Source organism: Cervus canadensis, chromosome 28, assembly GCF_019320065.1.
Source record: "Cervus canadensis isolate Bull #8, Minnesota chromosome 28, ASM1932006v1, whole genome shotgun sequence".
NCBI lineage: Eukaryota > Metazoa > Chordata > Mammalia > Artiodactyla > Cervidae > Cervus > Cervus canadensis.
The window spans coordinates 17251226-17273404 of record NC_057413.1 but is presented as its reverse complement, the minus strand read 5'-3'; the positions used below and the strand labels follow the sequence as shown (position 1 = coordinate 17273404).

The 22179-nt window shown below is 43.8% G+C and overlaps 1 protein-coding gene across 1 annotated transcript; it reads right to left on the bottom strand.

The window, feature by feature from the left end:
- Positions 1–2532: 2532 nt before the first annotated feature.
- LOC122429646 (chorionic somatomammotropin hormone 2-like) lies at positions 2533–21319 on the bottom strand. The gene is made up of 5 exons (XM_043450160.1): positions 21265–21319; positions 6340–6512; positions 5278–5385; positions 3356–3535; positions 2533–2721 (listed from the first exon to the last, which is right to left on the bottom strand). Exons 1-5 carry the CDS (start codon positions 21317–21319, stop codon positions 2533–2535), a joined length of 705 nt encoding a protein of 234 aa, XP_043306095.1.
- Positions 21320–22179: the final 860 nt, after the last annotated feature.

Sequence of the window (22179 nt, the reverse complement as noted above, 5' to 3'; positions counted from 1 at the left end):
AAAATCATCTTGAAACATTTGAGTTGAATCAAACTTGTCAGTGCCAACTCATATGGGTCTTTCTTGAAAGATCCATCCCTCATTAGGCCAACCTGGCTCCCATCACACATAGTATGGTGTGCAGGCATAGATCCGTGTTTAAGGCCTACGCTATTTTTTCCACTTGTCCATGCATTTCTTTCTTGACATCTTTCAGTGCTTCATCTGCCTCCTGTCTTCTCTATCCAAACAGATAATAATTAGAGCAGAAGATGTCTAAGTAGCTAGACTTGAAATTGCTGCCCACTAGGCATTTTGGAAGGGCTGAAGCTAAAGCTGAACCTCCAATGCTTTGGCCATCTCACGCGAAGAGTTGACTCATTGGAAAAGACCCTGATGCTGGGAGGGATTGGGGGCAGGAGGAGAAGGGGATGACAGAGGATGAGATGGCTGGATGGCATCACTGACTCGATGGGCATGAGTTTGAGTAAACTCTGGGAGTTGGTGATGGAAAGGGAGGCCTGGCATGCTGTGATTCATGGGGTTGCAAAGAGTCAGATATGACTGAGCGACTAAACTGAATGGAACTGAAGGCATTTTGGAAAGAGGCTAGGAAGGATTCTTTCCAGTATTAGTATTTTACTTTCAGGGCATTAGAAAGCTTTTCAGTTTGAAGAGTCCATCAATACAAGTATATCTCAAGCATGAACACTGTTTAATTATTTATTTGATTAGTGATTAGCTGACCATCTGCTGAGAGTAAGGCAATGAAGGGTTAGTAACAATGGAGGATTCAGGCAAAAGGAATGAGGAACTCTTGGAGAAAGTGGACACATGAATAAAGAGACCATTACCTCTATTTTGGTTACGTTTTAGGTTTTGTTTAGGCTGACTCTGTAAAGAAATGTGTTGTTTCCAATTTATTTCCATTCATCATCTATGCTTTACAATCTATGTCTTATTTAAGTGTTAAAAATGACTAGTGACTACTGCTTGTTATCACTGGGTGGTTCGAGATTTGGTTCTGGTATTCCACAGGGTCTAGCAGAGGTTCTGTAGAGTACTTATTTCTATCATTTGCTGCAGAAGCTTAACATGTTTTGGTGATTTCTGGTACTAAGTTGATGAAATACAGGAAAATAGAGCTCACGCGCTTTTGGATAAATCCTTAATTTTTCTCCTCCCTTCTTTCTACTTTTCAGTCATTTATTGACTCAACCACTCCCATATTGTTGGATGCCTTTTTTGACTCTTATGTCTGCCTCATTCCTTGCATGTGATCATAGCCTATTTCTTTTCCTGTATCTCTCACATTGTTTGCGTCTTATCACCTGGCAGAGCCCTCTTTGATTTTTCATGTCATAATATTCCCAGCTTTTTCTGGTCTCTTTCTTTCCCTCTACCAGCCCCAACTGCCACAACTTCTCAATCCACATTAAAGTTTCTCTTTTCTAATTCTGGACATACTGCTCTCTTGGACTAAATGTTCTTGGTTTCCTGTTGCTTTGTAGAATAAAGACAAACTCTCTATTTTGGCATATATGATTCTCCCTAATGCATGAAAATCCATACAAGCATTTCTCCATTCTAACCCTACAATAATATATACAGCATATCATGCGAGCATAATCATGAGAGATACAGCATGTATGGTAAACAATGAACATTTCTTGTGTTTTTGTCAAACTTAATTATTCACTGATACCTTATAATGCTATACGTATTACTATCTCAGTTGCCTCGATCTAGGATGTCGGAGATCCTTACTTCATAAGATGATCCTAAATGAAATGAAGATATACTGTTTTCCTATTTTTGTGCATCAATATCCCATCAACCTTTCAAAACTCCATCATAAAGCCATACCATTTTTGTGACTCCTGTGACACCCTCAGATGGCTCCTAGCCTTACTTCAATCTACTGTAGCACCGTGTTGACATCACATCTTATTCTTCTTCATGCTATCATGTAACATAGCAATTTGTGTGTTTATATCACCCTCTCTCTCTCCACAACTTGAAGGCCTGCTTCTGGAAAATAGAGATTTTTTTAAACCTCAGTTTAAGTCCTCATTGTATCCATGACATGTGATTTACTAATCTATAAGGTCAGTGAACTTCAAAGGTTCTTCATTTGTTTGTTTCCATTCAGTAACCTGAGAATTCAGTATTTTTGGTAGCATGACCAGAACCATGAACAATTGTCTAATTCTTTGATTCTAATAACTTGACACAGAATAATTGGCTGTGATTCTTAAATAATCTCTTAATGGCCTTCTTCGTAATGCTAGCTTCTATTTGTGACTAAATTTAATAGGAGCTTCATTCTTTTAATTGTAGGCGTGGATTTTCTTTTGATTTTCTATTAAATGAATATAAGAAATGTTAACAAATTGCCCTTTTAGATTTTGACATCTCTAAAGAGTCTGTGTTTATTTTTTTAAGAGAAGACCATTTCACAGAGCATGCATTAAAAAGCTGTAAATTTCACAGGAGCTTGCTATGGGATAGATCATTATGACCATCTCAGAGCTGGATGGGATGGATGTGGATTTAGCACGTTTTGTGAATTCGGCATGCCAGGATCTTGGTGTAAAGGTCAACTTTACGTGAATCCCTGCTTAGGCACTTGAACAGTTTATAAAATTCAGAAAGCCGCCTCTCTTCATTGCGGGACGTCAGGGATGAGAATGACCAGACAATGCGAGTCTTGAGTATCTTCTGATAGGCTGGAACAATAATCTGAATACCCAAAAGATAATGACTTCTTAGTCATTGCGTTTTATTAGTACTTACTTATCTTTTTTGCTTCTAATTATCAAATTAAGATTTGGGGAACACATACAAGTATAAAACACTCTAGATATGGATTTTGGAGCCAGCCTATGAGAAAACTATTAGGAATCTAAAAAGTAGAAACATAATTCAAGATTAGCTTTAACTTTCTCTTTTCTTCCTTCCCACTCTCATCCTTTGATGTGAGGAGAACAGAGAAAGAAGACATGTGGACTTCAAGAGCAGATGTCCTGGGATACTTTGAGGAAAATGCTGAGCTTGCAAATTCTGTTCTGTAGTTCTCTGAATCTTGATAATATTTCAACCACCTGTGCCCAGGAAGAGGCAAGCTTTTGGTGGAATTGTGTGCAATACAGGGAAGGCTGCACATATCAAAAATTGCAGTGAAATTCTGATTCCTTTACAGTAGACTCTATCTCTATGAATGACTAGGCTCCTGCTTTATGTAGTAGCAGTCTAGCATATAGAAGACATGAATCTTTTTCTTACAAACTGAGATATTTCAAAACTCCTTATGCATTACAGAGGTCACCTCTTTTATTCATGAACAAAGCAAGAAAGCCCTCTGCAGGATGCTCACCTGTCTGAATTGACCTGCTATGAATGCTTGAAGTTTGTCTGACATTTTCTTATTCTCTATGGCGCTTGATAGGATAGCCTGTGAGACTTCTTTCCACCTCTGCAGCTCGTTGACTAGATGATCCAGAGGTTTATTCCAGCTGTACAGTAAGCTGAGTATCAACGTACTAAGGTCTTCATTCTAAGCAATAAGAAACGGTCTCATTAAAATAATCATAATTCAGTGGTATTGGTAACATATGATCTTTGCTCAGAGCAGCTGACTTAGAAAAAACTTCTGGTTATTCCTATGTGAATGCAGAGATTTTTGAAGGTAGTAAAAGTTGCAAAAGTATAAGTTATTAGTTCACACTTCACTGAATTATTAAAAATCTAGGTTATTTTAGAAACTAATTCTGATGTGTTCTAATTTATAACATGAAGAATTTTCTTTTTTCCTCTGAAATTCTACCACCACTCAGTGAGTTCTTTTATGTTTGTTTATTTGTGTGAGAGAAATCTAAGTATTTTTTGACAAGCCAGTATGTACCTGCATTACCTGACCCAGGAAAGAGGCATTCTACCTGTGCCCACATCATTGTCACCCAGTGGTTCTTTCGTATTAATGAATCAGATGAGTCATTCGTATTGATTTTTGATTGGTAATTTGTTTTATGATATTACAACAAAGAGACAATGAGGAAGATGTGACATTCCTAAACAGGCTTTCTTTCCTCAATTGATCCCAACACCAGCCCCCATGCTGGTATCAGAAGAGTCTGTCTTGTTGACCTGTGTCCGGGCAGAAAAAGGCACAGTGTTGTCTTTAGTAACAGCATCAGTGGGATTCACAATGGAGGGTTTTCCCCCTTGTTCACTACTACTAGTAGAATTGAGCATGAAAATCCTGGGGGCTGAATATCTCTAGTTAATATGCTTGATTTCTTTATATCCATGAACTGTTTTAGTGGTAAAGAACATAGAGCTGAATAGGATTAAATATAATAATGCACATAAAGTGCTTAGTAAAATGTATGGCCCTGTAGTAACTCTCAATAAACTATAAATTCAAGGTTATTGAAAAATCCCTCGTCTTCTTGCTCTTTGACCTTTTTCCTTTACTTGATCATCCTCATTATTAATGAGCTTAACAGAGCAAAAGAATGCTGATATCACTAAGAAGGTTGTAGAGAGAGAGGATAGAATTTTAAGGGGGGAATGCATGTGAAAATATTTTAAATAATGTTAGGACGAGGAATAATGCAGGAAATCAGAAAGGAGAGATTATAATGGTCAACATTTAGAGCTGCCATAAATGATTAAGGCTTGATATGTAAACAGTTTTGTCCTCAGAACAGAGGCAATTGTTGCAGCCATGAAAAGCAAAGCAATGTTTTATGGGCCATTGTGGGGGAGACTTGCAAATTAAGAATGAAAGGTGACAGAGGAATGATTGAAAATGATGAATGAGGGAGGTATCAGAGAAGTAGAAGCAGAATCAGGAGAACCTAGAAAGGCAGACGTGATGCTCGAGTGGTGCGGTATAGGACTCCCAAGTAGGCGTCACTAGTAACAGGGAGTACTCAAGACTGGGGTGTGTTTCTTACATATTCATGAATTTTGCAGTCTTATATTTTACACATGGAAGTTCCCATTCATTTCCTGTTTTCATACAGAATAATAGCTGCTATCCTGTGTCGAATGCATTGGTTGAACTAAAGTTGTGTGCATGGACAGTTTATACATCTGTTCTTGGTTTTGCTACTACAGATCTTTAGTTATCCCTTATGCTTCATCAACTGCATAATATAATTTCTCTTCAATGGCTTACAGTTCTTCCACCTTTTTCTGCATGTACAGGTACCATGACCTCTAATAGTCTGAAGCTTGGTAACCTACGTACTGTCTCATTGATCTGGTGAAAAACCCAGGTGAAAGACTCACGTTCATCTGTTGGGCTTCTTCTCTTTCTTCAGGAGCATGGAGGGGATCGGTGTGGCAGCTGTTGGTGACATTGATATGGTACTGTTTGCCCTGGGCATATTTTTCATCCTAAAAGTGATCAGGCATTAGTTAGGGTTGTTGGGCATTCAGTTCTTATAATGAACCCATTATAAGAACATATATATGCTTGATAGATGTGTAATTTTTTTAACAGTGGGGTTTCACAATATTTCAAATTCATTCTTTTCCTACTTTTTCTATACATTGTCTCTATAAAAATGATTTTATATCTAACTCTTCTAAGTTTAATATTTTCCCTTCTCTGTTTATTATTATCCTTTTTTTTAAAATGTTTGAACCAAATATAGTACATATGTACCAATAGTTGGTGCTTCCCAGAGACGGTAGTAATAAAGAACATTCCTGCTAATGCAGGCGATATTAATGTTAAATGAGCTCTTAGGATGGAACACTCATCCAATAGGTTTAGTGTCTCCATGAAGTGAAACACCAGAGAATTTTCTCTTCTGTCTCTGTGTCTGTGTGTCCTTTCCTCTGTCTCTCTTCCCCACCCACGACCCTCTGTGAGGATGCACGGAGAAGCCATCCTGGGAAGAAAAAATTCCTACCAGAACCTCACCTTGCTGGTGCCCTGATCTGGGACTTCAAGTCCCCAGAACTGTGAGGAAATAAATTTCTGGTGTTTATTCCACTGAGTCTATTGTATTCTCTTATGGCATTCCTGGCTGACAAATACAAATTCATTTATTTTGGAAATGTTCAAAAAAGAAAATGAATGAAAGGAAATTGAAAAAAATCATCGCACTTCTTAGGAATCTTTGAGATTTCACAAAACTCATCCTTTTTTCGATTTCACCATCTTATGAACTGATGACATCTTGTACCTGGAGAGTATGTTATTGCAGGCTTCTTGTTTAAAGGATAGTATAGGCCAGTCACTTATGTGAAATTTCCTTTCGAGAGCCTGGCGGGCTACAGTATATGGGGTCGTAAGTGTCGTACAAGATTTAGCTACTGAACCACCACAACCACAGTACTTACAAACTCTTTGAACATCATTGTGGAAAGGTTATGGAAGTTGTGGGTCAGCCAGGTAGCATCGATAAGCAGGTCTGTAAGAGAACTCAGGGGGGTGTCAGGACTGCAGGATGGGCATAAGTTGCCTTGGCACAGGACCAGATTTGACATGACCAGCAGCAGGAGCAGGCAGGAACCTCCTTAAATAAAAACATGAGCCATGCTGAGATGATCTAGTCACCTGAGGTTATCAAATCCGTCCTGTGGAGGGAAGCCTTCTCTTTCCCTGTTGGTCTGAGCAGGAGTTGGTGCTGTAGTAGTTGGGGTGGTGAAGAAGGAGCCGAAAGCAGTACAGTATTGTAAAGCAATTACCCTTCAATTAAACATCAATAAATTTAAGTATAAAAATGTTTTTGGGGATCATATAACAGGTTCAGATGTACACTCTGACTGGAAACTGATGGTGTCAGTTATCATTGATTAGTGATTCATTAACTTTATAGTTGAATGAGATAAGTAAACTGACAAACACTATTGTCTGTGACTCAGTGTCACAGCAAGCTATAGTCCTGGTCTGCGTTCACTTTAGGCGGTATAGCGCCCCAACTCTGAAACTGAGGCCATTCCCAGAGCACACAGTCATGAGTCCTGCCCAGGGTTTCTGTTCCTGATGCTGGAGGCTTCTGTTCACTGGTCCGCTAGGTCCAAAACTTTCTCTCCTGAGCATTCTCTGGTTCTATCATGTGCACAAGGCTTTCTATTTTTGGTTTTTTAATTTGACTCTCTTATTCTTTTGATCAGACTGCCAAGTCTCTTTACGATTGACTTTTCAGACCCTTTTGTGCTTTGATTTTTCTGATGCTCATTAGTGTATCTGCTTCCATGTCTACCTCTCTGAGTAGTTTTCAGTATCTACGTATACCCTACCATATTTCCTTACTGTCTGGATTTTGGTGTTTAGCATCAGCATACTTTTATGAACTTCATTTTCCTTCTGGTGAAGTTTCTGGTATACAGCTTAAGCTGGTTGGCTCCCACCTGGCTTGTTTGTGTTGTCTCCAAAAAATTAGAGAATTTGCTTTCTTTCTAGGCAATACTGACCCGTCTTTTGATGCCATTGCTAATCTGCCTCATAAGCTTTGTCTTTCTCAATCTACTGTAACTCGAGTACTAAGTGTCTCTATGTTGGTATTACTAGTTTATATCATTTTGTTAATTTTAATTGGAGGCTAATTACTTTACAATATTCTGGTGGTTTTGCCATACATTGACAGGAATCCGCCATGGGTGTAGATGTGTTCCCCTTCCTGACCCCCCTCCCACCTCCCTCCCCATCCCATCCCTCTAGCTTATCCCAGTGGACCAGCCCTGAGCACACTGTATCTGCATCAAAACTGGACTGGCCATTCATGTCATATGTGATAACATCTTTCTAAAATCCATATATATGCATTAGTATACTGTATTGGTGTTTTTCTTTCTGGCTTACTTCACTCAGTATAATAGGTTCCATTTCATCCACCTCATTAGAACTGATTCAAAAGTATTATTTTCCGTGGCTGAGTAATATCCCATTGTGTATATGTACCACAGCTTTCTTAGACATTTGTCTGCTGATGGACATCTACGTTGCTTCCATGTGCTGGCTATTATAAACAGTGCTGTGATGAATATTGGGGTGCACGTGTCTCATTCAGTTCTGGTTTTCTCGGTGTGTATGCATAGCAGTGGGATTGCTCAGTCATATGGCACTTCTATTTCCAGTGTTTTAAGGAATCTCCACCCTGTTCTCCATAGTGGCTGTATTATTATTTTAAATAAATATCAACCTAGTATACCAGAGAATTAAAGGGAATAAAATTACAATAGTATTAGTAATAATACATTCCCCCAACATTTTAATCCAGTAATGCTCCCAGTTTTAAATGACTTACTATCCATGTATTTTTGAGGTCCCCTACTCACTTGACTTTACTAGGTGTTTCAATTTTGAAACAGAAAGTAGAAAACAATGGAGTGGAAAATTCTGAAAATCACCTTGGATTTTTGATTTAAGACGGTAGGTGTTGCGAGTGAGCATCAAAGGGCAGACACACTGAAACCATAATCACAGAAAACTAGACAATCTGATCACACGATCCACACTCTTCTCTAACTTAATGAAACTAAGCCATGCAGTGTGGGGCCACTGAAGATGGATGGGTCATGGTGGAGAGGTCTGACAGAATGTGGTCCACTAGAGAAGGGAATGGCAAACCACCTCAGAATTCTTGCCTTGAAAACCTCATGAACAGTATGAAAAGGCAAAATGATAGGATACTGAAAGAGGCAGGTCAGAAGGTGCCCAATATGCTACTGGAGATCAGTGGAGAAATAACTCCAGAAAGAATGAAGGGATGGAGCAAAAGCAAAACCAGTACCCATTTGAGGATGGGACTAGTGATAGAAGCAAGGTCTGATGCTATAAAGAGCAATATTGCATAGGAACCTGGAATGTAAGGTCCATGAATCAAGGCAAATTGGAAGTGGTCAAACAGGAGATGGCAAAGGTGAATGTCGACATTCTAGGAATCAGTGAACTAAAATGGACTGGAATGGGTGAAGTTAACTCAGATGACCATTATATCTACTACTGTGGGCAGGAATCCCTTAGAAGAAATGCAGTAGCCGTCTTGGTCAACAAAAGAGTTCAAAATGCACTACTTGGTGGCAAACTCAAAAATGACAGTATGATCTCTTTTATTTCCAAGGCAAACCATTCAAAATCATGATAATCCAAGACTATTCCCCAACCAGTAACCCTGAAGAAGCTGAAGTTGAACAGTTCTATGAAGACCTACAATACCTTTTAGGACTAACACCCAAAAAAAGATGTCGTTTTCATTCTAGGGGACTGGAAAGCAAAAGTAGGAAGTCAAAAAACACCAGAGTAACAGACACATTTGGCCTTGAGTACAGAATAAAGCAGGGCAAAGGCTAATAGAGTTTTCCCTAAGAAAACACTGGTCATAGCAAACACCTTCTTCCAGCAACACAAGAGAAGACTCTACACATGGAAAACACCAGATGGTTGAAACTGAATTCAGATTGGTAATATTCTTTGCGGCCAAAGATGGAGAAGCTCTGTACAGTCAGCAAAAACAAGACCAAGAGCTGACTGTGACTCAGATAATTGTGAGGCTGTCATGGCTAACGCCATGACAGGCAGCCTAGATTAGGAGTAGGCCTGGTTTCCCGGGGTAACATAATTATCAGGCCTCCTGGAGCCAGCCAATCAACATATGCCTAGCCAGAAAAAAGGGAACCTATCAGGGGAAAGCTGAAAGCCCCACGTTGGGCCAACAAAAATTACCTTGCAACTGTGTAACCAAACCACTTGTGCCAACTACCTACTGTGTAACCAATCCGCTTGCGCCAACTACCTGCTGCTTTTTTTGACCTAATAAATACCTGAGAGAACTGGGGCTTGGGACCTTTTTGTCCTCACACACTTGGTGAGGGCGGGGGGGCCCTGGCTCGAGTCAGTAATAAATTCCTCTATTGCAAGTTGCATTGTTTCTAGGAGTCTTCTTTCCCAACCGGGGACTCGGACTACGGGCAGAACATTTGGGGGCTCGTCCGGGATCCCTTGACCAGGGAAGAATGCTCTTTGGAACAAAGGGGAAAAAGGAAGGTAATAGCACCGGTGCTCAGGCAGGTCTAGAAAAGCCCAGAGTAAATCCGGGGCCCTGCTGTGAAGCAGGAAGGTGTCAGGCGCAGGAAGACCAGAGTAAATCCGGGGCCCTGCTGTGAAGCAGGAAGGTGTCTGGCGCAAAAAGACCAGAGTAAATCCGAGGCCCTGGTAAAAGGCAGGAAGGTGTCTGGCGTGAGGGAAAGCTTTCCATGAGGGAACGGATTGGCCGTTCAGGCTGGCATGAGGCCGAGGCCAGCGAGCGCGCTGGAAGGCAGCCAGCTCCGCAGGAAGGCGACCTCCTCTCCTAAGCCCAAATCTGGGGAACAGTGGATGCCATTCGGTAAGGTGACCCTTGTTCCAGAGGATCTGTGTTGTCGGCCGATGTGTGTCTCTCTGTGTGTTTTTCTGTATAACTGCAGGCATTGTCTCCCGTCTCGTTGTTTCATTGTCTACTTCCTCATTTCTATTTCTGAGAGTTTCAGTGAACGGGCAGACAGTTGTCAGGGCAACTGATAAGTCCCTACCAGGGCTACTCCCTGGCGGATTCTGAGGGCCTCCCAACAAGTCAGCCCCAGTAACGGGAGCCTGAGAGGGTGAAACTCTTTTCTTTTTTCTCGTATTCCAAACCGAGAATCTGGCCAAATAAAAACCCATCTGTGTGGGCACGGGACAGGCACTTAAGAGCTGATAGGGTGCCTGCCACTGGAAGACACCCATGAAAGGATAAGGGGGTCATGGAACGGGCTAGAAACACTTAGGGTGCCCGCCCCCAGCAAGAAATCTTCCGTGCAATGACTAAGGCACTCAAATAGCTCCACGAAGCATACCACAAGCCCAACCTCCTGGCCGCCACCACTCCTGATAGGATTTTTTGGAGGTAATTCTCGGTGACTTTCTTCTGACTCTTGCTATGTGGCAAGGAGAATCCACCCCACTCTCTCTCATGACTGATCATTTCTCGGATGTCAGGGCTAGAGCGTATGATCTGTTGCTACTGATTACAAAGAGTAAATTAATAACCTTTTGCTCTGCAGAGTGGCCCGCTTTCCAAGTTGGATGGCCTCCAGAGGGAACTTTTCAACCTTCTATTATTTGGGTGGAGAAAGAGAAAGTTATGGCTCCTGATCCCTGAGGCCACCCGAGCCAAGTCCCATATGTTATAGTCTGGCAAGATCTAGTAGAAAATCTGCCCAAATGGTTAAAACCTTTTGTTCACAAACTCCCTGATTCTTCTAATGTACAGGCCCTGGTTATGGAAACTCCCACTCCCCCAGAGGAAGCCAAGAAGAATAAGGGCCCAAAACCAGTCTTGCAGGAATCCTCGTACCGGAACCTGATTGACTTAGAAACGGAAATTAGGCCCCCGCCATATGCCCCTCCTCTGTTGCAGGTTCCCCCGTGGGGGAGAGGCCCCCCCCCCCCGATAAATCAGAAGAAATAAGAAAACCCCGACCCCGGAGAAAGAATAGAGAAAATAGGGGTGAACAGGATCATGGAGACCCAGATTACCTTCATCTACTGTACAGGCACTCCCCGTCCTAGTGGGACCAGCTAACCCGGACGGAGAGCGAACCTATCAGTACTGGCCCTTTTCCACGAGTGATCTGTATAATTAGAAAACCCCAAATCCTCCTTTTTTGGAGAAACCCCAAGGCCTCATTAACCTCTTAGATTCCATTTTGTTCACTCATAACCCCACCTGAGATGACTGTCAGCAGCTGTTGCAGGTGCTCTTCACCACGGAAGAACGGGAGCGAATCCTGGCAGAGGTGCAGAAATGGGTCCCGGGGGTCGACGGGAGACCAACCGCCCAGCCTCATCTCGTGGACGAGGGGTTTCCTCTGTTGCGGCCTAACTGGGATTTTGAGCGAGTGGAAGGTAGGGAGCGTCTCCGAGTGTACCGCCAGACTCTAATGGTTGGCCTGCAGGCCGCAGCTAGGAAGCCGACAAATTTGGCGAAGGTAAATTTAGTAAGGCAAGAGCCCACTGAGAGCCCGTCAGCCTTCCTAGAGAGGCTAATGGAAGCCTTTAGGCAATATACACCTATGGACCCCCAGGCTGAGGAATCACGTGCTACAGTTCTACTAGCGTTTGTGAATCAGGCAGCCCCAGATATTAAGAGGAAATTATAAAATATAGAGGGGTTAGGAGAACATACAAGACTTACTGAAAGCAGCTGAAAAGGTATTTAATAATAGGGAGACCCCAGAAGAATGGGAGAAACGACTTTGTTGGGAGGAAAAGGAACTAGCTGAGAAGATCAGGAAAGAAGATAGGGAACATAGGGCAAAGGAAAACCGGAAGAACCAGAGAGAGCTAGCCAAGATTCTTTTTGTGGGGATGAAGGCCGGAACAGAATTGAGGGAGCCTCGAGGCCCCCAGATGGAAGAAACAGAGAGACCAAAAAGGCAGGCCCTAAAGAAAGATCAGTGCTCTTACTGCAAAGAACGGGGGCACTGGAAAAATGAGTGCCCTAAGAGGGACCTGAAGAGAGGAACAACCCAGAGAGAGAGAATTTCCCCTGGAACTCGAGTTCTATATGCGGGGGAAGACAGTGACTAGGAGAGTCAAGACTCGGCACCCCTCCCCGAGTCCTGGGTAACCATACATGTGGAGGGGAAACCCGTTGGCTTCATGGTGGACACTGGCGCCCAACACTCTGTTTTAAATCAAAAACTGGGACCAATGTCTAAAAAAACCAGCTTGGTGCAGCGAGCCACGGGGACAAAAAGATATTGTTGGACCATGGAACAGAAAGTAAATCTGGAGACCCACCAGGTGTCCCATTCGTTTTTGGTGATACCAGAATGCCCAGCCCCTCTACTTGGATGGGACTTGTTGACTAAAGTTAATGCTCAGATCCATTTTGACCCTGGGGGAATGTCAGTCACGGATGAACTTGAACAGCCGATACATGTCTTGTCTCTAGCTTTAAGAGATGAATACAGACTTTTTGTGCCTAAGCCCTCAGAGGTTATAGCACCAGATATACAACTGTGGGTCCACAAATACCCATTGGCATGGGCAGAAACAGCAGGAATGGGACTGGCTAAACAGAGACATCCGGTCGTCATCGAACTAAAAGCCTAGGTGACTCCTGTGAGGGTGAGGCAATACCCTATGAGCCAGGAGGCTCGGCAGGGGATCACTCCCCACATTCGACGGCTCATTGATGCCAAAATTCTCAAGTGGTGCCAATCCCCTTGGAACACCCCCTTACTACCAGTGAAGAAGCCGGGGAGCACAGATTACACACCTGTCCAGGACGTACGAGAAGTCAACAAGCGGGTGAGTGACATACACCCCACTGTCCCCAACCCGTATACCCACCTGAGCAGTCTGCTGCCTGAGTACACTTGGTACACTGTGTTAGACTTGAAAGATGCTTTTTTCAGCCTACCCCTGGTGTCCCAGAGCCAGGAAATATTTGCCTTTGAGTGGACTGAGGGGAAAGGCCAACCAGTAGTACAACTAACTTGGACCCGCCTCCCACAAGGGTTAAAAAACTCCCTTACCTTGTTTAATGAGGCTTTGAGTAAAGACCTCTATGAATATCGGACTTGCCACCCAGAGGTCATCCTGCTGCAATATGTAGATGACCTTATGTTTGCTGGAACCACAGAGGAGGCATGCAGCCGTGCCACCGGTGACCACTTACAGACTCTAGGCACCTTGGGGTATCGTGCTAGCACAAAGAAGGAGCAAATATCCTGGCAAGAGGTCACCTATTTGGGCTATAAGATCAGGCAGGGGCAAAGGTGGCTAACTCAGGCCATGAAGGAAACAATATTGCAGATACCAGAGCCCAAGACCCCCCGCCAGGTAAGAGAGTTTTTGGGGACCGTTGGATATTGTAGGCTGTGGATCATGGGATTTGCTGAGAAGGCCGGGTCCTTGTATGAGGGAAGTAAAGAGACCCCAAACTGGACTTGGACTGAGCCAATGAAACAGGCTTTCCAGACACTCAGACGGGCCCTACTAGAAGCCCCAGCCCTTGCCCTGCCTAACCCAAATAAGCCATTCCAGCTGTTTGTAGATGAATAGCAAGGAATAGGAAAGGGGGTCTTGATGCAACAATGGGGACCATGGAGGTGGCTGGTAGCATACCTTTCAAAGCAATTAGACCCGGTGGCCTCTGGGTGGCCCCCTTGCCTCCGCATCATTGCAGCCACTGCCCTCCTTTTCTGCGACGCTGACAAGTTGACGTATGGACAGCAACTCTGGGTTTACGCCCCCCAAGCCATCGAAGGGGTTCTAAAGCAGCTGCCGGGTAAGTGGATCTCCAATGCCCGTTTGACACATTACCAGGCCCTGCTGCTTGATGCCCCACGGGTGTGTTTTCAGACCCCTTGCTTCCTGAATCCAGCCACGCTTCTACCTAACCCAGAGAAGGACCACCCTCTCCATGATTGCAGTGAGATACTGGCTGAGGCCCTGGCGGCTCGAAAAGACTTAACTGATGTGCCGCTAAACAACAGTGAGCTAGTATGGTTCACTGATGGGAGCAGCTATGTAAAAGATGGACAAAGGAAGGCAGGAGCTGATATAGTTGATGATTCAGGACAGACAATATGGGCTGAGACACTTCCCCCAAACACGTCTGCACAAAAAGCAGAGTTGATTGCCCTAATACAGGCTCTGGAACAAGCAAAAGGGAAGAGAGTCACCATTTTTACGGACAGCCAATATGCTTTTAGCACTGTCCATATTCAAGGTCCGATATACCAGGAAAGGGGATTTAGAACAGCAGAGGGAAAAGAAGTCAAGAATTTGCCCGAGATCCGCAGGCTCCTGAAAGCTGTTCAACTGCCCTGGGCAGTAGCAATTGTACATGTCCCCAGTCACCAGAAAGGAGAAGACCCTAGGGCACGGGGCAATTGGACTGCTGATGCGGCTGCTCGAGAAGCAGCCAGCCGGGACTACGCCGCCCCCATATTAGCCGTGGGACTTCCACCCCCTGGTATGGGGACTCTGCCGCCAGTCCCCGACTAGTCCCTCCCTGACCTCGTTTGGATCAACAAGGATACCACCCTCCAGAAGGATGACAAAAATAGATGGTACCAAGATCAAAACAACAACCTGATATTGCCTGCCATCCTGGGTCGTCACCTATGTGAACACCTGCACACAACTACACACTTGGGGGAGAAAAAGATCTTGACACTTCTCCAGACGGCCTGCCTGAGGTTTCCTCGACAAAATGCAACTGTACGAGAGATAATCCAGGCTTGCAAAGCGTGCCAGCTGATGAGGACAGGGAAAAGGCAGCACATTGGAATAAGGTACCGAGGGGAAGAGCCAGGGCAACACTGGGAGATAGATTTCACTGAGGTAAGACCAGGCAAGTACGGGTATCGCTATCTGTTGGTTCTGGTAGATACCTTCTCGGGATGGGTAGAAGCCTTCCCCACTAAGGGAGAGACAGCAACAGTGGTTGCTAAAAAGATCTTAGAGGCGATAGTGCCTAGGTACAGGCTGCCAGTGACTATGGGCTCTGATAATGGACCTGCCTTTGTGAGCCAGATTGTACAAGGGCTGGCCCAAGCTCTGGGGACAAAATGGAAGTTACATTGTGAATATAATCCCCAGAGCTCAGGACAGGTTGAAAGAATGAATGGGACCCTAAAAGAAACTTTGAAAAAGTTGGCAATAGAGACTGGCGGGAACTGGGTGACCCTCCTTCCCTTCGTGCTCTTCGAGTGCATAACACCCCTTATAAGCTGAAACTTACCCCTTTTGAGATTCTGTATGGAAGACCCCTTTCTGTGTGTCCTATATTCAAGAGAAAATGCCTACCACCCCCTACCTTGGGACAATTCCAGCAATCACTGATGGCATTAAGTAAGATGCATAGCCATGTTTGGAAATTAATTTGAGAGGTACACGAGGGAACAAGCAAGGGAACCATCCCCTCACATAATATTGGCCAAGGTGATTGGGTTTCGGTAAAAAGATACACATCTAAAGCATTAGAACCTAAATAGAAAGGCCCTTATGTTGTTCTCCTTACCACTCCTACTGCTGTTAAGGTCAACGGGATCGGGCCCTGGATTCACTGCAATCATGTGCAGCAAGCCACCCCGGAAGAACAGGAGAAGGCACAAGCAGAATGGGAAGCAAGACCTCACCCGTCAAACCCTTTGAAACTGAAACTCATACGACGAGAGCCCTCTTAACCCTCCTGCTGATAACAGTTTTCATTGGCCCAGGAGCAACCAGCCACAACCCCCATCAGCCAGCTAACCTGACTTGGGTGATCTACAATCCTGAGACTGGAGAAGTGCTTAATTCGAGCTCCAACGTGGCCCCCAAAGGGACATGATGGCCAATACTGACCTTTGATTTGTGCGTGCTGGTGGCTGACGGTAATGGGTTTGGTCCACACCAACTGACCAAGTTCTTTGCCCATGGCTCTTTCGGTCTGTTCACCCGGAACTGTTAGCAAAAAGACCCATAGTACTACGAACAGGTGCCTGTCTATGTCTGCCTGGAGGGAGGAAGGGATCAGAACCCAATTGAAAAATGTGGGGGAGTTGACTCTTTTTATTGTGCCGCTTGGGGTTGCGAAACCATGGGAACAGTCCATTGGCTCACTAACTCCGACAAGGACCTCATTCAGGTAAAATCATCCCCAAATTCCCAGAAATGTCCAACTAAGGGAGTATCATCCAAACCCAGCCAATGTTTCCCATCACAGATCAAATTCACAGACAAAGGAAAGAAATTTACCAGGTGGGATGTTGGTCGAGCTTGGGGCCTCCATCTTTACAAGACTGGCTATGACACAGGATTCCGGTTCGAGCTTAAATTAAAACTGGGACCACTCTATTTGGCACCCAAAGTAGCCTTAGGACCAAACGAGGGAACAACCCCAAAGCCTCCCTCCCAGAACCAAAGTCAGGCTAATAGATCGACTTCATGCACCGTGGGACCCACCAAGGTTAACATGTCCCCACCAAGAGACCCCCTTATGAAAATGATCTCCTCAGCTTATCTCACCCTAAATGCCTCTCATCCAGACTTAACAAATGGTTGATGGCTTTGCTATAATATTAGGCCTCCCTATTGTGAGGCGGTTGCCTTTTCTTCAAGATTCAATGTGACCTCTGATGTCTCGGCCTGCAGATGGCAGCAACAATCTGGGTCAGGCCGGTTGACAGTAGGCTCCATTACGGGCATAGGCACCTGTATAGGAACTATCCCTAAGACTTATCAACACCTATGTAATAATAATTCAGTCCCTAGGACTAGGCAGCCCAATTCTACTCACCAGTGGGTACTTCCGCCAGAAAACGGGTGGTGGGCTTGGTCCGCCGGAATAACCCCGTGTGTCCATAAGGCAGCACTTAATGCCTCCCAAGATTTCTGTGTCCTAGTCCACCTGATCCCCCGGCTAAACTATTACTCAAAGGAAGAGCTGCAACCAAGGTTACACCCATCGGGTCAATATAGGGTAAAACGAGAACCAGTCACTGCCCTGACTTTAGCAGCCCTATTGGGTGCTATAGGAACGGGAAGTGGGATTGCAGCCTTAACATTGCAAGATAAACAGTATAATCAACTAAGGGCTGCAATAGATGAAGATATTGAGCAATTCAAGAAGTCCATTTCACACCTCCAAGAATCCTTGAGCTCCTTGGCTGAAGTAGTGTTACAGAATAGGAGAGGTTTAGATTTGTTGTTTCTGCAACAAGGGGGATTATGTGCAGCACTGGGAGAAGAATGCTGTTTCTATACTGACCATTCAGGGGTGGTACAAAAATCTCTCCAGAAAGTAAGAGAAGGACTAGCCCAGTGGAAGAGAAAATGAGAAGCCCAACAAGGCTGGTTTGAATCTTGGTTTCAGCGCTCCCCCTGGTTGACCACTTTGATTTCCACCCTCCTGGGTCCACTCATAATATTAATATTGTTACTGACCTTTGATCCATGCATTTTAAACCGTCTGGTCTCATTTATTAGAGAGCGCCTAAATACCATCCAAATAATGGTATTGAGACAACAATATCAGTCAATTTCACAGGGTGAAGAGAAAGACTCCTCAATAAAAGTACAAAGACAGGGGGGAAATGTGAGGCTGTCATGGCTATCGCCATGACAGGCAGCCTAGATTAGGAGTAGGCCTGGTTTCCGAGGGTAACATAATTATCAGGCCTCCTGGAGCCAGCCAATCAACATATGCCTAGCCAGAAAAAAGGGAACCTATCAGGGGAAAGCTGAAAGCCCCACGTTGGACCAACAAAAATTACCTTGCAACTGTGTAACCAATCCGCTTGCGCCAACTACCTACTGTGTAACCAATCTGCTTGAGCCAACTACCTGCTGCTTTTTTTGACCTAATAAATACCCGAAAGAACTGGGGCTTGGGGTCTTTTTGTCCTCACACACTTGGTGAGGGCGGGGGGGCCCTGGCTCGAGTCAGTAATAAATTCCCCTATTGCAAGTTGCATTGTTTCTAGGAGTCTTCTTTCCCAACCGGGGACTCGGACTACGGGCAGAACAATAATGAACTCCTTATGGCCAAATTCAGACTTAAATTGAAGAAAGTATGGAAAATCACTAGACCATTCAGGTATGACCTAAATCAAATCCCTTATGACTATACAGTAGAAGTGAGATATAGATTTAAGGAACTAGATCTGATAGAGTGCTGATGAACTATGGACGGAGGTTCATGACATTGTAAAAGAGACAGGGATCAAGACCATCCTCATGGAAAAGAAATGCAAAAGGCAAAATGGTTGTTTGAGGAGACCTTACAAATAGCTGTGAAAAGAAGAGAAGTGAAAAGCAAAGGAGAAAGGGAAAGACATTCCCATTTCAATGCAGAGTTCCAAAGAAGAGCAAGAAGAGATAAGAAAGCCTTCTGTAGCGATCAATGCAAAGAAATAGAGGAAAACAGAATGGGAAAGACAAGAGATCACTTCAAGAAAATGAGAGATACCAAGGGAACATTTCATGCAAAGATGGGTTCGATAAAGCATAGAAATGGTATAGACCTAAAAGAAGCAGAAGATACAGAGAAGAGGTGGCAAGAATACAAAGAAGAACTGTACAAAAAAGAACTTCATGACCCAGATAATCACAATGGTGTGGTCATTCACGTAGATCCAGACATCCTGGAATGTGAAGTCAAGTGGGCCTTAGGAAGCATCACTAGGAACAAAGTTAGTGGATGTGATGGAATTCAAGTTGAGCTATTTCAAATCCTGAAAGATGATGCTGTGAAAGTACTGCACTCAATATGCCAGCAAATTTGGAAAAATCAGCAGTGGCCACAGGACCTGAAAAAAGTCAATTTTCATTCCAATTCCCAAGGAAAGGCAATCCCAAAGACTGCTCAAACTATGGCATAATTGCACTCATCTTACACGCTAGGAAAGTAATGCTCAAAATTCTGAAAGCCAGGCTTCAGCAATACATGAACCGTGAACTTCCAGATGTTCAAGCTGGTTTTAGACAAGGCAGAGGAACCAGAGATCAAATTGCCAACATCTGCTGGAACATCGAAAAAGCAAGAGAGTTCCAGAAAAACGTCTACTTCTGCTTTATTGACTATGCCAAACCTGTTGACTGTGTGGATCACAATAAACTGTGGAAAATTCTGAAAGAGATGGGAATACCAGACCACCTGACTTGCTTCCTGAGAAATCTGTATGCAGGTCAGGAAGCAACAGTTAGAATTGGACATGGACCAACAGACTGGTTCCAGATAGGAAAGGAGTACATCAAGGCTGTATATTGTCACCCTGCTCATTTAACTTATATGCAGAGTATATCATGAAAAACGCTGGGCTGGAGAAGCACAAGCTGGAATCAAGATTGCCAGGAGAAATATAAGTAACCTCTGATATGCAAATGACACCACCTTTGTGGCAGAAAGTGTAGAGGAACTAAAAAGCCTCTTGATGAAAGTGAAAGAGGAGAGTGAAAAAGTGGGCTTTAAGTTCAACATTCAGAAAACTAAGATCATGGTATCTGGTCCCATCACTTCATGGGAAGTAGATGGGGAAAACAGTGGAAACAGTGTCAGACTTTATTCCTGGGGCTCCAAAATCACTACAGATGCAGATTGCAGCCATGAAATTAAAAGATGCTTACTCCTTGGAAGGAAAGTTATTACCAAATTAGACAGCATTTTTAAAAGCAGAGACATTACTTTGCCAACGGCTATGGTTTTTCCAGTGGTCGTGTATGGATGTGAGAGTTGGATGGTAAAGAAAGCTGAGCCCTAAAAAATTTATGCTTTTGAACTGTGGTGTTGGCGACGACTCTTTAGAGTCCCTTGGACTGCAAGGAGATCCAACAAGACCATCCTAAAGGAGCTCAGTCCTGTGTGTTCATTGGAAGGACTGATGCTGAAGCTGAAACTCCAATACTTTGGCCACCTCATGCAAAAAGTTGACTCATTGAAAAAGACTCTGATGATGGGAGGGATTGGGGACAGGAGGAGAAGGGGACGACAGAGGATGAGATGGCTGGATGGCATCACCGACTGGATCAACATTAGTTTGAGTAAACTCCGTGAATTTGTGGTGGACAGGGAGGCCTGGCATGCTACGATTCATGGGGTCGCAAAGACTCAGACCCGAAAGAGTGATTGAACTGAACTGATCTGAGATTATAATATTTGAGAGTCATGATCTAATCATGAGATCTAATAATGAGATTGATCAAGCTCTGGATGTTGATTATGGACAGGGAAGCCTGTGTTGCCATAGTCCATTGGGTCAAAAGAGTCGGACACAACTGAATGACTGACTCAACTGAAGAGAATGGAACTTACCTGTGTTCTCTTCAAAAAGCAAAAGTTAAACATGTGTGATGATGGCAATGATACTTAAAAGAAAGGGAAACTCATTTCTAATACATTCACAAATGGCAGTGGACAAGATGACGGAGCGGTAGTTGGAAGTGGGGTACACCTCTCTCCACCAATGCATCAAGAATGTCTAAAGACGCAGCAGTTCTCTCAGAAGACCAGGTGAATACTGGCGGGTTGCCCTGACTACAGAGGAGGAATATCAGGAGCCGCACAGAATTCGGTAGGACAAAGGAGAGAAGGGACGAGGATGAAGGGGAAAGAAGGAGGAGAGCAAGTGGGACCAGCCTGCACCTGGGGCTGAGGGAGCTGAAGGGCAGGGGAGAGATCCTCCCATCCATGGCCATCCACTGGAATGGGGAAGTCATTTGAAGCTGTTGGGGGTGAACTAACTAACCTGTGACCGTCTGAACAGAGTGAGAACCACATAGACAAGCCATGCTGCTGCCTTTCATACCTTGGACAGGATTGTAAGTCCACTGATGTCCACGGAAGCTGGGAGCTGAGGCCATGGGGATTGCGGAATGATCCCAGGATGAGCACTAATGTTGACCGAGGGGAGTCAACCAGATGGGATGGGATGGAGGAAATCTGCTGCATCGAATGCTTCTTAAGGAAAGCCACGAGGCCATAAAAGTAGGGTTCAATTACCACTGGAGTAGAGCTATAGCTTTCTCCATGGTGGTACCTGTAGGTTGAGCAATAGAGTAAGACGTCAGTGAGGGTGGTCCTTGAGTGCCTGGTGCACTAAGCAATGGAGAATTTAAATGTCTATATACCCTACACTACCCTATTCTCTGTCTAAATTGTGGGTTTTAACATCGTAATATTTTTATGAACTTAAATTTCTTCTGGCAGAGTTTCTGGTTTACAAATTAAGCTAATTCCTCACATCTGGCTCATTCTTGGTGTTTCAAGAAACTCTGAGAACCTTCCTTCCTCTCAAGACAATAGTGCCCTTTACATTACTACCATTGCTGACTTCCCATGCTTTCACTTCTTGCCTACTATATTCTATGTCTTTCTCTATTCACTATCACTTTAGTGGTATGTGTCCCTATGTTGGTATTAATATTTATAATGAAGTATTACCCTGATGCATTAGAGAATCAATAGGACTACAGTTACAACACTAGTAATAAATAACCCCCAAATTATAATCCATTAATGCTCCCATTTGAAACTGATTTTCTCTCTATATATCATTGAGGTCTCTTAACTCATTTTCCTTACTTAGTGGCTCAATTTTGAAATGAAATATAGAAAACAATGGAGTGGTAAACTCTGGAAATTACCTTGCCTTTTATAGGTCTCATAGAGATATGCAAATAATAGTTTGTTTGTTTTCCCAGTGTGGCTGTTCTTAGTACAT